General features: G+C 47.8%; 1 protein-coding gene across 1 annotated transcript in view; it reads left to right on the top strand.

Annotated features, from left to right (window-relative positions):
• The first annotated feature begins 765 nt into the window (after nucleotides 1-765).
• Nucleotides 766-19,031, top strand: part of GLP2R (glucagon like peptide 2 receptor) — a 40,798-nt gene continuing 22,532 nt past the window's right edge. The window contains exons 1-5 of the mRNA XM_044250615.1: nucleotides 766-897; nucleotides 7,656-7,743; nucleotides 9,660-9,764; nucleotides 13,410-13,531; nucleotides 17,208-17,314. Of these exons, the coding sequence (XP_044106550.1) occupies nucleotides 781-897; nucleotides 7,656-7,743; nucleotides 9,660-9,764; nucleotides 13,410-13,531; nucleotides 17,208-17,314 (539 nt within the window). The 5' untranslated portion in view covers nucleotides 766-780. The remainder of the gene's footprint in view (nucleotides 898-7,655; nucleotides 7,744-9,659; nucleotides 9,765-13,409; nucleotides 13,532-17,207; nucleotides 17,315-19,031) is intronic.

Here is a 19,031-nt window from a genome sequence, read left to right on the forward strand (position 1 = left end):
GCGCACTTGCCGGGTCTGCACAAATCATGGGGCGAGGGGCGAGGTGCATTTGGGGCAAGCCTCTGCCAGGTGGGCAGGGGGCGCAAGGGGGCAATCCAGAGGGCTGTCTGGCTTTCCCGCACGTCCCGGGCTCTTGGGTAGACACGATCCTGAGTCCAAGCTGCTTTCTCCCTCCAAGTGTTTGCATAGACAGCAACCCCCCCCCAAGGAGACCCTGCCCTTGGGGGTCTGGGTAAGAAACGTGCCTCCCTCTCCAAGACGCCCACCGCACAGCTGGCTGGCAGCTCAGGGGCTGGAACCCGAGGCTCTGGCCTGCGGGCCTCGTGCCCTGAGCTGGTTTTAGGAGTAGAACCCCTGGACGCCCAGGCCTTGGCTTTTCCTCCGGGGCGGGCCTCTGCTGAGGAAGTCCCTGGAGTGCAGCTGACTTGGGGCAAGGTCTGGGAAAAATCTCCCTGCCTTTGGGGTGGGGGTGGGGGTGAGGGGTGCTGGGGCGGGGGATGAGCCACCGCCGATGGGAAACCCGGGAGAATCATCGGTAGGTGGCTCTAGCCCCATCCAGATGCTCTCCGCGCACAGCGTGGAGAGGGTTTGTGCAAACATTTCCTCGCGCGGTGCCTGGAGGAATGCAGGAGGCCGCCGCCTGTGGTCCATCTTGGACTGTTCGAGAAACGCGCCCGCGCCTGTGAAGTCGCAGGGGGAGGAAGGTGAGGCCGGCGCCGGGCGAGGCAGCGCCTGGGAGAAGGAAAGCGGGATCCCCCGCCCTGAGTCCACGCGCTGCCCATGGACACCCCTGCTACTGCCCGGGGGGCCAGGCCTCCCCCTCCCTCTAGGAAGTGCTCTCCCCCGGCCCCTGCGAGGCCCATGCTCGCCCTGCTGGTCCTGGTCTCCATCAAGCAAGTAAGAGCGGTTTATGATTTGGATTGTCATGGTGTCTGCTATTAGGGTCAGTTCTGCATCTTTTCGGATCCCAGAAGCAGTTTTGGGCTGTCGCGGGCAATTGGGAAATATAAAACAGTATTGAGGCGGCAATGATTAACCATAAGCCTAATATTCGGAGGTCATCGCTGTTACTATTTTGGCATATTTCCTGCAAATCCTTTTTCTATGCGTGTTTCTGAGCAGCTGAAATTATGACGCAGAAAGTGTTCTGTATCCTGGCTTTCCCCTTTACATTATTTTGTAAGCATTTTCCAGGGTCATCATGAACTCTGTGCATAGCATTTAAACTGGTCCCAGATAGCCTCCTGTCTGCTTTTACAATTTTCTCAGACCCGAGTATTTAAAGGTTGATAGACTGTGAGGGGGTTTTCTCTTCTTGCATTTCTCCTTTTCTTTCCTTCCTTTCTGCTTACTATAAAAATATAGAATGACCATGGTTGAAAAAAGTGAACGTATAAACTTCAAAGAAGTGTAAATACCAGCTACGAATCACTGTATTCCCACTGCCCAGTAATCACCCTCTTTCGCCTTTGGGGGCTTAAACTCCCAGACCTTTTTCTGCTATTTTTTTATCTATGCTTTTTTTTGCCCCTAACAAACATAGGATCAGACTTAAAGAGTATCGTGCTATCGGCAAGTGTCAGGTGCGTCCCTTGTATTAACTCATTTCGTGCCCCTCGAGGGAGTCCCTCCTGTTAATCCACTTACAGATGAAAACACTTTTCTCTGTTGGCTACAGTAACCCCAGGGTGTGAGGTTTGAGGGCTTCAAGGTTGTGTCCTACAATGTGTGTGACTCAACCTACATGGTGGGCATTCTGGCAGCTTGTTTTATTCTTTTTTTTTTTTTTCATTAAAGGTTTTATTTATTTGTTTATTTGAGAGACAGCGAGCTCAAGCAGGGGGAGGCAGAGGGAAGAAGCAGACTCTCCACTGAGCAGGGAGCCCAACTCATGACTCAATCCCAGGACCCTGAGATCACCACCTGAGCCAAAGGCAGACACTTCACCAACCAAGCCACCCAGGCACTTTCAGCTTGTTTTAATCTTATCCAGGGAGTCTAGACTTTTGCCCCCTTTCCCATTGGAGTTCCTTTTTCATGCTGGACCCTAACATGAAGGAACCCCAGTCCCATTCACCCGAGAAATGCAGGTAATGAAAGTGGCTTGAGGAAGGGTTCTCTTTCTCCTTTGGTCCATGGGTGGAGTTCGTCTGTGTGTGTGTAGACATTGGGATTCCAAATCCCTCCTGCCCCCATCTAGGGAGAGCCATGGTGCCGTGATGCTGTAAATATGCACCTCATCAGGCTTTCTTTGGTGCTAACCTGGAACCAGACAGGCAGACAACACCTGCCAAGTTCTCTGTGTCCGATCTCTCCCAGAGGCTGCCTTCAAGCCCTCACAGACCGAGGATGTGAGCCCGATAGGTGGTTTCATGGAATCCCTGTGGTGGTGGCAGCCTCTGGGGAACCACCAGCCCGATAGGGGCAGGACCCTTCCTGGGACAGTCCATACAGAACTCAGAGAGCTCATATTCCAACCGAGTGCACCCCTCCAGCTAGCTGTCTAGTTTCCTTCCCCTTCTGCACACGATCGTGCACTGGTGCTCATGCATTGCCCACTGGGTGCCAAGCCCTGTTAGATGACTGTCACCTGCCATCCTTTGACTTGTGAGTTCAGCCACTTCCTCTGCCCAGAGGCAAGCCCTGGGTTCTCTCTTCCCCAGCATGCCGCAGCAGCTGTATGTTACACCCGCAAAATCTTCAGTGCTTCAGGCTGGTGTAGGACGCTGACAACGCCACACCTTTTCCCTTTCATCTAGCATGTTCCTAATCAATAATGTCCCTGTGAGCAGTGCCCCCTCCCCCACCTGCCACCCCCTCTGTCCTCAGAACCTCTTCGGTCCGTCGGTCCCCCAGGGTGCGTCCCTAACCCTGATGACCCCTGCCCCCCCTTCTCGGGTCTTGGTCTTAAATCCCATAGTTTTCCCCCAGATGTTTACATTACAAGGCTTTGCTAGACATTCGTGATGGATTTTGTTCACAGACGTGTTCCCTGCATGGAATATAAATGACCGTGGCGTGTTTTCTGGCAGGAAGTCTTCCTAAAAATTCACTTAATGAGAAATTCTCAGGGATAGTTTAGTTTCTAAATTCAAGTAGTCCACCCCCCACCCCCTCGCCAGACTCATTTAAGTTAATTAACAGTTGCTTTGGCTTTGAAAAACATAAACTCTCTCTCTCAGGCTCATTAAGAAGTGAATTTGTGGCTCTTTCCTACATTGCCGAGGGGAGCGTAAAAAGGTGCATATTTTTAAATTAAAAAAAAAACTCAGCGAAGATAGGTTGTCAGTCCATTATCAAAACCCTTTAAAAATGTGTATATTCAATGACCCAGAAATTCCAGTTGAAAGAATTTCTCCTAAGAAAATAAAGATGTGCTCGAATGTTTAATTGTGAATATTTCCAGTACAGCAGAATTTATATTAGCAAGCGTCTTGACCCATGTAAGTGTTCAATGCTGGAGGATTTGAAAACTGAATCATATCCTATTCCCTTACCGAACATCACGTAGCTGTTAAAATGATGTTTTAGAAGTATGGCTCTTGAAATGGATGTATATTCACAATGCATCTTCTGGTAGAAGCATGAAACTAGATGATTTCCTTTTTCGGTTAAAATAAAAAGGGAAAGAAAAAGAAAAAAATAAATAAATGGAAGCATGTGCCCAGATAGAAGAGGCTGGAAGGAGACGGTCATTTCTGATACTAAGATTAGGATTCCACCTTCTCCCCTTTTGGGGCTCTCCTGCAATTTTTTGTTTGATTTACAGAGAGGCGTATGCCTTCTTGAACAAAGAATACAGTAAAATGGATTGAGAGCAATTCACAGAAGGTCTTTTTTCCCTTTCCCTTGATTGCTTCTCAGCCAAGGTGGGCATTGATGCTGGCTGCCCACTCAAGGGAAAGAGGAATCAAGATCAAGTTGATTTTTTCCCAATTAGAAAACAACTGGGTGTACCTGGGTGGCTCAGTGGGTTAAGCCTCTGCCTTCGGCTCAGGTCATGATCCCAGGGTCCTGGGATGAAGCCCCGCATTGGGCTCTCTGCTCAGCGGGGAGCCTGCTTCCCTTCCTCTCTCTCTGCCTGCCTTTCTGCCTACTTGTGATCTCTGTCTGTCAAATAAATAAATAAATAAATAAATCTTAAAAAAAACAAAAAAGAGAAAACATCTGTTCGTGCTGTTTCTTTGCCTCCTTACCTTGTTTGGATCTGGATGTAATCGTCTTAGCTTGTGTTTTTCATGTCTTTGGAACAAGTAACTGGGAAGACAGTCTGTTTGTCCAGCTCCCCTGAACTGAACAAATTTGGTGCTTTGTAGGGTTCCTTCTCCTTCCCCTTCTTCTGACCATGGCCATCAGTCATGGCAAGGGCAGGGGAAGAGGGCAGAGTAAGTCCAGGGACACAGCTCATGTGCATGACTGATTTTATTGTCTCTTCCTTGGCCAGTTCCAGTGATGTCCCTGACAATATAAGTAGCTCTCTATCCAAGAAAGTGTCTAACTTTGGCGGCTTGGAGGATTCTGGAAGCTGATGATTTGGTTCTCAGCTTCTTTGCCGAACGTGTGAAAAATAATACGAATCCAGTTATAGTCCCATCGGGAAGCTGATTTTCCTAAACAGTGTGTTAATAAACTCCCTTTGTGACTCTTGTGCTGTAACTCAGAGACAGAAGGTATTGTGGGAGATTGAAAGTTTATTGGAAACTGAAGCCTAAGGGTAAATGCCAATTATTTCCTCATCATTATCATCATTGTTATTACTTATTGGCTAATCCCATGGTTTCCAGATGGTTGTGCTAATGTGCCTCAAGGCACCACTGTGAGCTCACAGGGGTGCTGTAAGGTATTTTAATTTTTCTTTTTTTTTTAAATTTATTTGATAGAGAGATCACAAGTAGGCAGAGGGGCAGGCAGAGGGAGAGGGGGAAGCAGGCTTCCAGCTGAGCAAAGAGTCTGATGCGGGGCTCGATTTCAGGACCCAGAGATCATGGCCTGAGCCAAAGGCAAAGGCTTACCCCACTGAGCCACCCAGGTGCCCCGATATTTTAATTTTTCAGGGAAGCAAAGCGACCCATGACATCCGCCAGACCCTGGGAATTACTAGCTCAAGGTAGTTCCTGGTTTCAGCATTAGATCGTGCCCCATTCCCTTTGCTGATGTTGTATCTCTGCAAAGCTGGTTTTTTGTTTGATCGTTTGTTTGTTGCAATTTCTGTACTGAAAAGCAAGTACTGCACAAACATCCATGTGGATCAAGGTGGTGTCCTATCGGATCCCCTAGTTTGGGAAGTTGTGCAATCTCCAGTAGGCGTTGTTAGGTTGCGAATACTGATGTCCTTTGGCCTTACCTACTCAAAAAATCGGACTTCAGGTCTTTCTTTTGGCTTAGGGGGACTATGGAAAAATGGCGAGTCACCAAGGGTGCCATGACCTGAGAACATTTGGTAATCTCTGGTCTACCTATGACTCTACCAGATCTTCAAAAAGTTGTCTGTGTGGTTCTCTGGAAGGGATGCAAAGGAATTATTCACAGGTGTCATCGTGCCTTCTGTAGTATTGGGGGGTAGGCCATGCTGGGCAGAGGAGGGAGAGGATAGACTATACTAGTGACTCAGAACATGGAAGCTTGACATCCACAGGGCTCATAGATGGTGTGTATGTGTGTGTGTGTGTGTGTGTGTGTCTTTTGATGGATCATCTCCCCAGTTAACACTGGGCTTCTCCACTCCCTCTTGTTTCACCTGTTGCTACCTGTGTCTTACCTCATTCTTTCAGGCTGTCTACCTGGCCCAAGAAAGTGTCTACCTGGCCCGAAAGTATTTGAGTTTTTTACCCCCTTGTGAGAGGACACAAAATCTCAAAGCCAACTGAACTGGGTGACCTTATCCCAGATCACATATCTAGCCCCTCCCATGCTCATTCTCCACCTTCAGCTCCACCCCATGCCCATGCCTCTGTTTCTTTAGCTGGAAATTGAGGACAGTAACTCCTGGCTGGTGCTAGGGACTTGTATTCAGAGATGAAAGTCATGTCTTGGCCCTCAAGGAATGTATGGGGTAGAAAAGGAGTTGGACGAATGGACCACCAATGATAGTACAACATGATGGGACACAGGACTTAGTCATGTGTGGAGTCACAGGGCACTGGTAAGAAGGGTTCCTGGCTCAAGACTTCAGTGACAGAGGTGGTCAAGTGTGACTGGGGGGTCATTAGGCTGGAGTTGAGCCTTCGGGGACGAGCAGATGAAGATGAGGGTAGAAGGGAGGGCCAGTGGGAAAGGCAAAGATGGAGTCACAGAGGAACAAGACTTAGGGTCAAGAGGTTTGGCCCTGGGGTGGCTGAGATGTCATCTTAACTTGACAGGCCATGAGGGGAAGACTTTAGGCAGGACAGCCCTGTGGATCTCTCTTTCTGGAGCAGTGTAGACCAGGCCAGAGGCAGAGGAAATGGGAAGTAGGGTTAGACAGGAGAGAGGTGTAGGATAGAATCTAGTGCCTGGTTGGATGATGTGGAGGAAGGAGCCAAGGACAACTCCCAGATTCTGGCTTGTGGCTGATTCTGCCAACACCAAGCCTCTAGGGGATGAAACTCTTCAGGATCAGAGAACAATAGGGTATGAACATCACTTGACTTTGATTATCAGCCAATTATACAGTTATTTTATCTTCAGCAGATTCTAAGTCCTTTAGGGAAGAAGCTGTGTTTTCTCCTTCACCTCATCCCCTTTAGTTCCTCCCTAATGCAAAGCCTGGCACATAACAGGTGTTCAATAAAGCAGAGTCAATTGAAGAAGAGAAAACCCTTTTAGGCCCCCTGTTGTGTTAAAAATGAAACAAAACGAGTGGTACAGATACTCAATTAGATGTCGTTGGACAACTCAATTATCTGGAAATCCCAAACATGCATATTGTATTTTTAAGGTTCTATGGGAGGGAATAGTTAATGACAGAAAGGGGAAAAAACCCAAAGTCTCAGTATGGTAGCAGAGCATCTCTCTACCCAGTCTTTGACTCTGGACCCTCAGTCAGCCAGGTGGGATGGCACAGGTCCCCACAATTCTCCCAGCCTTCCCCTGACACACTATGGAGCTCTTCCCACTGGAACTTTTCTTCTTGAGATTCACATAATCTTAGCAGCATGCAACTGTTAATCTCATCGTGTGTGATATCCAGGAAGACCATATTGCCTCCTCTTAAAATATCAACCTCACTTGAAGATTTTGGGAGGGGTAAAATTCTTTCAGAGGTGCCTGGGTGGCTCAGTCAGTTCAGCTTCTGCCTTCAGCTCAGGTCACGTTCCTGGGGTCCTGGGATTGAGTCCTGCATCGGACTCCCTGCTCAATGAGAAGTCTGCTTCTCCCTCTCCCTCTTCTTCTGCTACTCTGCCTACTTGTTCTCTCTCTCTGTGTGTGTGTCAAGTGAATAAAATCTTTTTAAGAAAGTCTTTCATATTTTTACTAAAACCAATATGATTGGATTATGGAGTTAACATAAGATTTACGTGCACCTTTAAGATAGAATATAAGATGCCAAAGAAGTCTTATTTCTTGGTGCAGGCCATTATGGCCACTTCAATGGAAAGTTTTGAAGTTTGTGTTGGAACGGTCACAAGGCCACCTCTGTAGTGAACTGGGGGTCACTATGGTTTTCTTCTGCCCAGGTTACAGGATCCCTCCTTGAGGAAACAACTCGCAAGTGGGCTCAATACAAAGAGAAGTGTCTGAGAGACCTGCTCAAGGAACCTTCTGGTAAGCAGGTGTATGAGTTATCTGTGGCTGTGTAACAAATAGCCCCAAAGCTCAGTAGCTTAAAGCAGTCATTATCATCATCATCCCAGTTTTTGTGGGTAAGGAATTCAGACCAGGCACAGTGGGGATGACTTGTTTTTACCCTACGATGTCTGGCATTTAACTGGAAGGCTCAGTGTTTGGGGGCTGGAATCATCAGAAGGCTTCTTTGCACTGACAATAGATGGCTGATTGTGGCTCCCAGCCATGAGTCCATTGGCCAGAACACTCTCAGTGGCCTGTCCATACAGACAAGTTTCCTTCCAGCATGGTGGTGAGGCTTCCCAAGCATGACCAGAAGCCATCTTGCCTTTTATGACCCAACCTCAGAAGCTATTTCTCCAATGTTCAGTTAGACCAGGTGGTTACCAAAGCCTACCCAGGTTCAAGGAAAGGGAGGAGAGATCCCCACCTCTCATCATAAAAGAGTACATGGGACGGTATATACATAGATGTGACCACATTCACCATCAAATCGCATGACCTGAGCCACTGTCATAGATTAACCTGGGACTCTGTTGGGTAGGTGGGTGGGAGGAGGTCCAACATTTCTCCTAGCCAGGTCTAGACTAGGGTTAGAGCCTTCTAGCAAATATGTTCATCGTTTGATCAGTCCATGGCCTCTCCTGCCCACATACTGACTCTTCATATATGTCCGGATTCACTCCCTCCTTTTTTTTTTTTTTTTTGAATGATGAAATCTGGCCTCTTCTTATCCTCCTGGCTGCCTTCAGATGATTTCATTCAGTGGCTCAGTGGAGGACAGGATACCATAAATGCTCTCTTCTTTTTCCTGACTCAAAGAGTCCCAACCTTCAAGCCATACCCCACTCCCTCTGACTATTTCTTCAGCCCAGTCTGGTGGCAATCAGAGCTTGGTATCTGTTATGAGAACCACCCCTCACTTTAGGGAATACTGCTTTCTGAAATCAAAGTAGGGCATGTTCTCTTTTTCTGGAGTCCTGCCGTGAGAAACTTGGCCAGGTGAACATTGTTTCACACAGACCATGTGCTAATACTTGGCATCTGGGTCGACAAGATGCCCTGAGCCAGCTCATTAGCTGGCAGATCTGCATCTGTGGGATCCTGATGCCAGTAACATGGTTCTTCAACCTGAGTGGCCCCTGCATGCTACCCCCAATAGGGAGCAGACAGGAACGATGCTTAGTTCCCAAGAGTGAGGAACTTGCAATATGGGAATTTGGGATCCAACCTGAAACCCCTTCCTTTCATTCCAGGGGGTCCATAAGGCAGTACCCTGTGTGTTCAGCATCTCTTCGCCAAGTACCAGGGTGCAAATCGTCCCCTGAATTTGAGGTGGTGCAAATGCCTCATTATGATTGTTGAGTTGGTCTTCAAATCGAGAAATATGACCCTACAGAGGTTGTGGGTTGTGTTGGATATGTGCAACCAAGAACCTCAGTTTTGGACCCCCCCCCCCGTACCCATGGGTCATATTGTGCATTTCACAGTCAGGGTGTTCCAGCATCTAACTGATGAAGGTGTGACAATTCTGTAGTGAGTTATGGAACAGAAGGCACTGGGTAAACCTCCAAGTGTCCTCCTGACCCCGAGTTTGTGTGATAGTTCAGTCCATGTAAAATAAACCAGCATCAGCATGACGTGCACATGGACATAACTGACGGGACCGCTGCCAGAGGTCAGGTTGAGTAGACAAAGCCACAGAGCTCGGGGGTGCATTAGCATTCCTTCCTCCCCACACTGTTCCTCATCCTTGATGTATCTGGACAGTGGGACTCCCATGCTAGTTCCTGCATAGGGTACACCAGCTTCCTGTGCCAGGGAGGGGATTCTGCCTCCATCGGTGGCCCTGGTGCTTCAACATGGCCCTCATCCAGGACCTTTTCTCCCCACAGGGACCTTTTGTAATGGGACCTTTGATCGATACGTGTGCTGGCCTCATTCTTCTCCAGGAAATGTCTCCGTTCCCTGCCCTTCATACTTACCTTGGTGGCGTGAAGGTAGTAAGTCTTATTTTACCATTTTCTGGCAGTTCTCTTAAAGGCTGGTCCCTCCTAGGTAGGCCATCCGGGGAGCAATTAGGGAGAGCACGTTGCAACAGAGTGCTTTTCTCAAGTCCTCTTTTTTTTTTTTTTTTTAAAGATTTTATTTATTTATTTGAGAGAGAGAGAGACAGTGAGAGAGAGCATGAGCAAGGAGAAGGTCAGAGAGCAAAGCAGACTCCCCATGGAGCTGGGAGCCTGATGTGGGACTCGATCCCAGGACTCCAGGATCACGCCCTGAGCCGAAGGCAGTCGTCCAACCAACTGCGCCACCCAGACGTCCCTCTCAAGTCCTCTTTCCCCACAGGTCTCCTAAGCTGTCAATAACACACCTTCCTTCTTCTCTGAGCACCTTGTCTTGCCTTCCTGAAATTCTTCTGCATCTGGTGCTCCATTAATACAATAGTCCTCTTTTCTTTGAAGACTAGAGAGTCCAGGCTCAGCTTCTACAGAATTTGTTGCAGCGAGGGTTGTCATGGAGAGGAGAAAGAGGTGGGGGAGAGATTGGGAAGCGCACACCCACAACTTTGGACTTGCTGGATGGAGAAGAAGGGTGCCCAAACTACCCTTGTGATAGCTTTGGAAGGTGGTGCTACTGGGTGGTGCTTTTAAGCCCCATAGGACTTGGATGGAGTCTTTAACCACTCAGCTTGCCCCCATCTTGCTTGAAGGAAGTGGCTATTATGTAGGACCCCTAGGAGGTTATCACGTGCCCACCTGCCCCAGCTGCCCAGCCTCTTGGTTGGTTTATGCTGGAAGGGGTAGAGAAACAATGACTGGTTAGAACTCCTTTACATTCGACTGTAGGCCATCAAAGAATAAGGGAAAAAAAAAGCTATTCCCAAAAAACATAAGCAATTACAAAGTTCCAGGCAAAATCAAGTGGGAATGGGTTACAGAGAAGGAGAGATGGTGATATTTTGTATTTAATTTCAGCTCAGTAAATCATCAGTTAAAATTTGGTTTCGATTTTCTGAGGCCTCTAGTGCAAAGAGAGAGTTTCCAAGGAAGAGAGGTGCATTTCTGGGTGGGACGGCTAGTGGTATGTTCTGTGGAACTGTTTTCTGGTGAAATCCGGTTGGAAGTGACCCAGGAGGCCTGAAGATGTGATGTTTAAGGGAAGATACCAGAGTTTGCTGGACCGGAGAGTCTGGATAATTGAAGGAAGCAGCTGTGTGGGAGTCAGCTCCAGTGGGGCGGGGAGAGCACTGCATGTGGAGTCCAGAGTCCATTCATTTCTTTTACACTCTCTGACTTTGGGCAAGTGTCTAGAGCCCTCTGAACTGTTTTCTTGTCTATAACGTCAGGTGAACAACAACTACTCTTGGGACCCCCATTGAATGAATAAGAAAGGCAGGCCTGGAGTCAGCCACCCAGCAGGCACTTTGTAAATGGAACTGAGGTGGAGACCAAAGTCCCGCCCTCGGAATGCTGAAGGTCTTTAAGACTCAAATGTCCCTGGATCTCAAGGGCACATGGAGCAGACCTCCCGTGCCCAGCTCCTGTACCTGTGCATTCTTCCCGAGAGCTAAAAAATGGAGGCCCATTCCACCGGAAGGGAAAAAGTGGTCCAAAATCTGAACTTAGGAGTTGAGTTAAAGGCTTTTTAAAAAAAAAAAAAAATGGGTTCTGGGCTTCCAGAGTGCCCCAACGGGAGTGTGATTCGCAGAAGGTGGAAAGATACTCTCCCACTCAACGTCCTGTGCATTAAATCTTAGAATCCAAAGGGATGTGTACAGTGAGAAGAAAATGTGGAGGCAGTGGAAGGGTTTAGAGAAGAAAGAAGGAGAAAAGGTCTGGCAGGATGAGACCAGAAGAAGACACACAATGGAGGATGGGAGGTGGGACAATATTGGACTCTCCAAGAGGCTGGGGCTTGATTGCATAGGAATTGGGTCTGACACCAAGGGTTTTAACTCTCCTCTGGAGGCTGAGATCCCATGGAGCCAGGAAGAGGTTGAGGCTTGGGAAGGACTTCATACGATTTGTGGTTTGGGGATCTGATGTGGATGGCTCGCTGGCTGGGAGAATGGGGATGGGGGACAGAGAACTGACACTGAAAGTGACTGCAGGGATCCAGAGAAAGGGACCACCATGACGGAGTGAATGCAGGCAGAGGCAGAGGAACCGTCAAGACTTGTCAGATGAAGCAGGGGGAGAGGAACTGAGCTCACACCCCGCCTGGCCCCACCCAGGCTCACCATCATTTGGGTGCTGGCTCAGGGCCCCCACTGCTCACGTCTGGCATTTCCCACAAACAGCAAGGGAGAGGGCTGCCCTGAAGGGGAAGAGAGCCAGGAAGAGGTTAGGTCGGAGAGTACTGGGGGTCAGAACTTACAGGGCTTGGTGGGAGGCTGGGAAGGGCTCTGGCTTGTCTTCAGACAGCCTTTGGAAGATCTGGAGCAAGGCATGCTGTGGCATGGCTGCTGTGTGAACCACAGACCACGAGTGACAAGAGCATCAGAGGCATTTGCAATAATCTGGGTGAGAGAGAGAGAGAGAGAGAGAGAGGTGGCTCCAGGAAGCAGGGAGCGGGGGAAGAAAGCCAAAAGGCAGGGCTCAGATTTGGGGTACGTTGGAAGGTCCAGATGACAGGATCAACTGATGGGCCAGACGAAGGGTAGGAGAGACAGACAGAAAGCAAGGATGACTCCCAGGTCTGGGGCCTGAGGACCGGGGCGATGGGTCTGCCATCAACAGGAAATGGGGGAGAAGACGAAGTGCTTGCTTTGGGGAATGGTGTTAGAGAGGGCAGTTAGAAACTCTTGTGGAGACTTCAGCTGGGCAGATCTGCAGATGTCTGATCTGTGGACTCAACAAATAGTCACCATTGGTCCACACTGTGCAAGGTCGGGAGAGGGATATTGGGACAATTTCCATTGCTCATTTGCGAATCTGGTCCCTGGCCTTCCGGTGGGGAGGAGGGATGTCAATCCCTTTGGGGGTGAGACCTAGGAATGGACATGACTGGGTCACAGCAGCCTTCCTCAGGGACACAGAGGTGTCTGGTTACTTGCAAACACACACATGTCCACGCACACACTCATCGAATCCTCCCCCACCCTGGGGAGGGCTGGCACCATGACCGTGATGGTCCTCAGCTCTTCAAGAAGACACTGGAAGTCTCAGGGAGTGGGAGAGCCCCAAGCTCAAGGCCACCAAGCTGTAGGTGACCATGCGGGCTCTGTCCACCTCTTTCTCTTTTTCATGGCGCCACCTCTAGAACACCAGGACAGGACGCCCCTCTCTGACTGTGCGCAGCCGGGAAGCCCCAGGTCCGCGTCTCCCAGCTGGGCTGCACCTTTGAGGGCTCCCACGTCTCTGAGTCACCAGGAACTGTTCTAGCTCCAGAGACTTTGGGTAAACACAGCAGACATTAGAGGACCGTGGTTTGTTATGAAACTCAGAGGCTTCCATGTTTTTCTTTCCTTCCCAAATAAACAGCAGGGATGCTAATGAGTACCCCTTCTCCCCAAAAGGGAAGTGAAAATCCCTTTTCCCTGGGATTTTCCACAGCTTTGCGGTGAGGACAAGGGCCTTACCACGTGCTCCGGCACGGGCTGCGTGCTCTGACCTTTCCCCTAGAGCTATGTTTACTTTCAGAAAACTCAGGAAGGGCCTACAGATACTGCTTGGCTTTGGGCACTTGGCAGACGCTGGAAAACTCCACAGATATTTGGCAGGATGACTCCGAATGCTCCAAGAACCACAGCTCCGACAGCAAGGTGAGTGCACATGGCCCAGTGATGATGGGCCCCAGGCCCTGACCACCCTCCACCAGGGTCCTCCACCCCAGCTGGCTTTGGGGGCCACACAGACTTCCCCCACAAGCTGGTCTAGCCCAGACTCCCCTGGAGAAGGTCCACAGTCACATGAAAGCAACTTCTGGCCACTGGATTTCTTATGCAACAAGAATGACATAGGGATGCTTCAGGCCGCCCGGGTTCTCATCCCTGGCCTAGTACTGGGTGCATAACAGCGTGTGCACACCATAGACACTTAATAAACACTCAGGGAACAGTTTTGCAGATTCCGAGCATTGGGTCTGCGTGGGGCCTGGGCCTCAGACCAGTACCTAGGTCCCCGGGTGATGCCGGCGTGCCGCTGAGGCTAGGACTCAGGGGATCGTGAGGGACCCATCAGCAGGTATGGGATGCCTACGGCCACCTCTGGGCTCAGCCCCGCAGGGGCCCGAGGTAGCACGTGGGGACAGCAAAACCAGAATTGGAAACTGCACTCTCCAAGACCGGAAGTTAAGATTTCTCTCTTTAGACAGGTGAGGCCTGGGGCATTGCCTCCTCCTCTCTACCAATGGCCATTTCCCCAAGAATTCAAATACTTCAAAACAAAACAAAACAAACAAACAAACAACAAAAAAAAAAACAACAAATCCCTGAAACATGAAAAACCAACTTCAAAATCCTCAAAACATAAAAAATGAGCTTCTGGCCATGTTTGCCTGTGTTTCTTTTTTTTTTTTTTCAATTTATTTATTTTGCCTGTGTTTCTAATAACAGGTTGACATTTTGCCCAAAAAAAGGCTAGTGATAGCAGATCTTTGCTCTTCTGAGTGCTGGCAAATGAGGCACGTGATTTCTTCCTTCTCATCAGTTGGGGGTCCTTATGCACAATAAAGGATTCTCTTTAGGGAGATCATGTTTGTATGTAAATTTGTATGTGTGTATGGAATTTTAATATATATACTTTAATGATAAAATATAGTTTTCCATACCACATAAGAGATATCAATTGATAGATATCTGTTATTTTTAACATTTTATTTTGAAATGTCCAAACACATAGAAAAGTTAACAGAATAATAAAATAAGCACTCACAGACCCACTATCTAAATTCAAAATTTTACTGTGTTAACCTGATTAATATTGTATAAACATATTAACAAGGATTAAAGTCCTCCCTTCCCCCTTCGCTCTTGCTTTGTCTCCCTCTTTGTGAAATATTTGACTGTAATTTGCAGACATCATGACATTTCACTCTTAAATATTCGTCAGGTCCTTCCTAAGCAAAGGCATTATTCTGCGTGACTACAGTACTACAATTCCAATGAACACCCTAGCAGTTAATGTTTTATCTATATTCAAGTTTCCCTAGTTTTTCCATCCCATTTTTAGAACTTTTCTTCCCTGAACCAGAGTCTAGTCCTGGTTCATATATTGGGGTTCATTTCATATCACTTTAATAACTTTTAATCTAGAATCTTCCCCATCCCAGCCCATGACAGCCCAGGACACTGGCTTTGTGAAGACCCCCCCCAACCCCGAAAACTTTGTTGTCATTCGATGCATTCCTTCACCTTCTGCATGTCCTTAAGCTGGAAGTTGGGTTTGGAGACTTGGTAAGACCCAAGTTCATCCTTGTAGGTGCTGGGTACACTGTGTAGCCTCGCGCCAGGAGACCAAAATGTCAGGTGTCTCACTACAATGATGTTCTGTGTGATCACTGGGTCTCGGTAGTGACAACCAGATTTCTCCATGGTATAGCTACCTTCTCCCTTTCTATCTGGCTAGTAACTGGTAGGATGATGCTTTGGAATCCTGTGTGTGTCTTGTTCTCTTCATCAGTATCACAGCCTTCATCGATGATGCTGACTTGAGTTGATTTGATCTCTGCCATTTAAAAAAAATTTTTTTAAGATTTTATTTATCTAACAGAGACAGCAAGAGAGGGAACACAAGCAGGGGGAATAGGAGAGGGAGAAGCAGTCTTCCTTCTAAGCAGAGAGCCCAATGCTGGGCTCGATCCCAGGACCCTGGGATCATGACCTGAGCCCAAGGCAGTCGCTTAACGACTGAACCACCCAGGTGCCCCTCTGTCATTTCTTCTGTATTTACTAGCTGTCATTCTTCCGAAAAGAAGACTCCTTCTGCTTCCCCCTGGTTTTGGGTATCGCTATGAACTTACAAATTGCTTTATTCACTTATTATTTTGATGATCATTGTTTTTCTAAATTTAGCTAATGAAATCCCTCCAGACTGGCCTCTGTGTCCTTTTGTAATACTCTCATTGGTCTTGGACCACTCATCTGATGATTTTCCTGTTCTGGGCCCAAATTAGCAATTTCTTCCAAGAGTTCTGGATTCTCTTAAGTGGAAGAATGTTATTAGAAACCCAGATTTTAGGATGCCTGGGTAAATCAGTCGGTTAAGCATCTGCGTTCGGCTCAGGCCATGATCCCAGGGTCCTGGTGTTCAGTCACATGTCAGGTTCCTTGCTCAGCAGGAGACCTGCTCTTCTCCTTCTGCCTGCCTCCCCCTGCTTCTGTTCTCTCTGTCTCTCTGACAAATAAACAAATAGGTAAATAAATAAACAAATACATATATTTGGAAGGAAGGAAGGAAGGCAGGAAGGAGGAAAGAAAAAAAAAGAGAAAGAAAGAGGAAATGAAGGCGGGAAGGAAATCTATCATAAGATTCTATCTATATAAAATTTAAGAAAGTGAAAATTAATCTCTACTGACAGAAAGCAGACTAGTGTTTACTTTGGGCATAAGATAGTACGAGGGAATGAGAGGAAATATATTTTAAAGGGTCACAGGAAAACTTTTGGAAGGTTATGGGAATGTTCATTATCTTGAATGTGGTGGTGAAATCACAGATCTATTCATGTCTGAATTCATCTAGGTTTATTCTTTAAATACGGGCAGTTTATGGTACACCAGTCTCCTTTAATAAAGCTGATAAGAGGGTTCTGTAGAGAAGTTTAAGCCATGATTTAGCACGTAATACTTATTTGCTATGGGTTCTTGTACAAAAATTTAGCGAGAAACATCATCTTGATGGTGAGTAGCATGGAGGATTGAGTGAGAAGGTGTGATTCCATTGGAAAAATCACGACAACACATAGTTTCCAGCAAATTATCCTCTGTTCACCACCAGGCTGCCCTGGGACTCAGAGAAAATATCTCACTGTTTTATGGGGGCTTCACCCAAGGGGTCTTTCCTGACAAGTTATTTTAGGAGGGAACACCCAGGTCAAAACTTGGTCCCATCTTCCAGGGGATTCCTATACCCTAGGGACAGCATTCCCAGGGGAAAACAAAAACAAAAACAAAACAAACAAACAAAAAAACACCACCTGTTCTCATTTCCAAGGCACCTTCCTGTTCTGAGCACAATTCTTCCATGATAGAGTCTATCCTAGTGCATCGAGGCTGGACTATAGGACCGACCATGGAAGTGAGACCCTCCTGTGGGCATTTCAGTTCATCAAGGCTCTTTGGCCTCTGAGATGGGCCAGAGAGCAGTCTTAGCTAGCCTAGTTGAGTGTCTACAAGGCTACAGCACATGCCTAGAGCCATGGTCCTCCTGGGCATGGAGCTGGGGGGTGGAGATCATAGCTGCCTGGCTTGGTGGTCAGATCTGCTCTTTGTCTGTGCTCAGGCGGAACACCATGCCTTGCTGTCGACCTTGCAGCTGTTGTACACCGTGGGGTACTCCCTGTCCATCGTCTCCCTCCTCCTGGCACTCACCCTCCTCTTGTTTCTCCGGTGAGTGGAACCTCTGCTTACAGGTCTTCAGGTATCCATCCTGGGATTTGTTCATTGGCTCCCTCTAGAGTGCAGAAGACTGGGCTGGCTGATGTCATGACCCACCAGAGCTAGAAGGGATGGGAGAGAGTCTCTGGCCCATCAACTCCATTTTGCAGGTGAAGGGGAAAGGGATCTAAGAAGTCCAGGGAGAGGATCTGGGTTGCTGGTGGTCACAAAGTACACCTGGAACTGGACTCGGGGAGTCCTACCTCTGCTTTAGCCTCCTCCGGATTGGACAACCTCCTGTCTACACCACCCTGCCAGAGGCATGATTTTTACAGAAGAGATTAAGAAACTTTCCCAAAGCAAATTAGTGAGTGGTAGAGCGGGGCCCCCAGACTCCAGTTAGCTATCAATCATCTGAGTCCTTCCTCGGTGCTGGGCACATTCCTGAGCAAATTACATGTATTAAGTCATTTAAATGTCTTCCTAATCAGAATTGAGGCTAATTCTAATCCTAGGAGATTAGCATTATCATTAGCCACATATAAGTGAGTTGACTGAAATATGGAGAAATCAAGTACCTTGTCTAATGTCACGTGGCTGGTGAGTGATGGGGGCAGGTTCATGACCAGGCAGTTTAGAGACTGAACATTTTCATTCCCTTATATTATTTCTCAGAATCTAAAGCCTTAGTGTATTTTACTAAATCGTGTTTTTAGAAATCACCCAAGTGAGATATTTATGGATCCCCTAGGGGGCCCTCCAAGGGCTGCTTCTCATCCTTCAGCAACATCACTGAGGATAACATGGCAGAATGAGCATTGGATAACGATGCAGGAGACCTAGATGGGCATCTGGAGACCAGGATGCTAGCTCCGTAATGGCTTCCCACCTGGGCTCCTCTAACCCCAGGCCTGGTCCCTCAATCTCAGGCTCCTAGATTAAAGTCATGACCATATGCCCCATCTGGAGAGCAATTCTTGAGCAGTGGGCGAATTCCACAGCCTGTACCCATTGCTGTCCGCAACCTCCTTCAGTCACCTTCCCAAAGTCCCAGGAGCAAGCCCAGAGAGAGTAGCTGTCCAACACTAGAAGTTACTTTAGCTAAGCCTAGGGGTTGACCAGATGTCCATTTTGTTTCATGTGCTAGAAAGTAAGATCTAGTCCTTGCCTTTGAGTGAACTAGATCCACACCCAATCCAATTAGGGAGAACGGTGCATAAATAATAAAATACAAGACCTGCCTTGGGTACTGTTCAGAAATTTAAAAAGTAACAATAGCTCTAAAACCAGGCAGATTTGTGCTGTACTGGGGGCACAGGCAGAACTGTGAGGGCACAGTGATGGAAACGGGCCCTTTTGGCTAGAGAGACAGAGGACACAGAGTTTTACACCAGCCAGTACAAAAGAAGAACCTACAGAAGGCTTCAGGTAGGTGAGGAGGAGGCGATAAAAGCTGACATTGTCTGGATATGTACAATGTGTAGGTACTGTGTGAGTACTTCGCACCAGTCAAGTGACTGGTACCCCTGAAATCCTTGAGGTAAACGCTCTTGTACTGATAGGTAATAGAAACTTGGAAAGTGCTGCTTTGGCCTCAGAGTTTCTGGGTTTCAGCTCCACCACTTCCTTCTCTAGGACTTTGGACAGCTGATTTAACCCTTCTGCCTCAGTTTCTCAATTTTTATTCACTGTGTAACTGTTATCGCCATTTTCCAGATGAGGGAAATAA

Source organism: Neovison vison, chromosome 5 (genome assembly GCF_020171115.1).
Source record: "Neovison vison isolate M4711 chromosome 5, ASM_NN_V1, whole genome shotgun sequence".
Classification (NCBI taxonomy): domain Eukaryota; kingdom Metazoa; phylum Chordata; class Mammalia; order Carnivora; family Mustelidae; genus Neogale; species Neogale vison.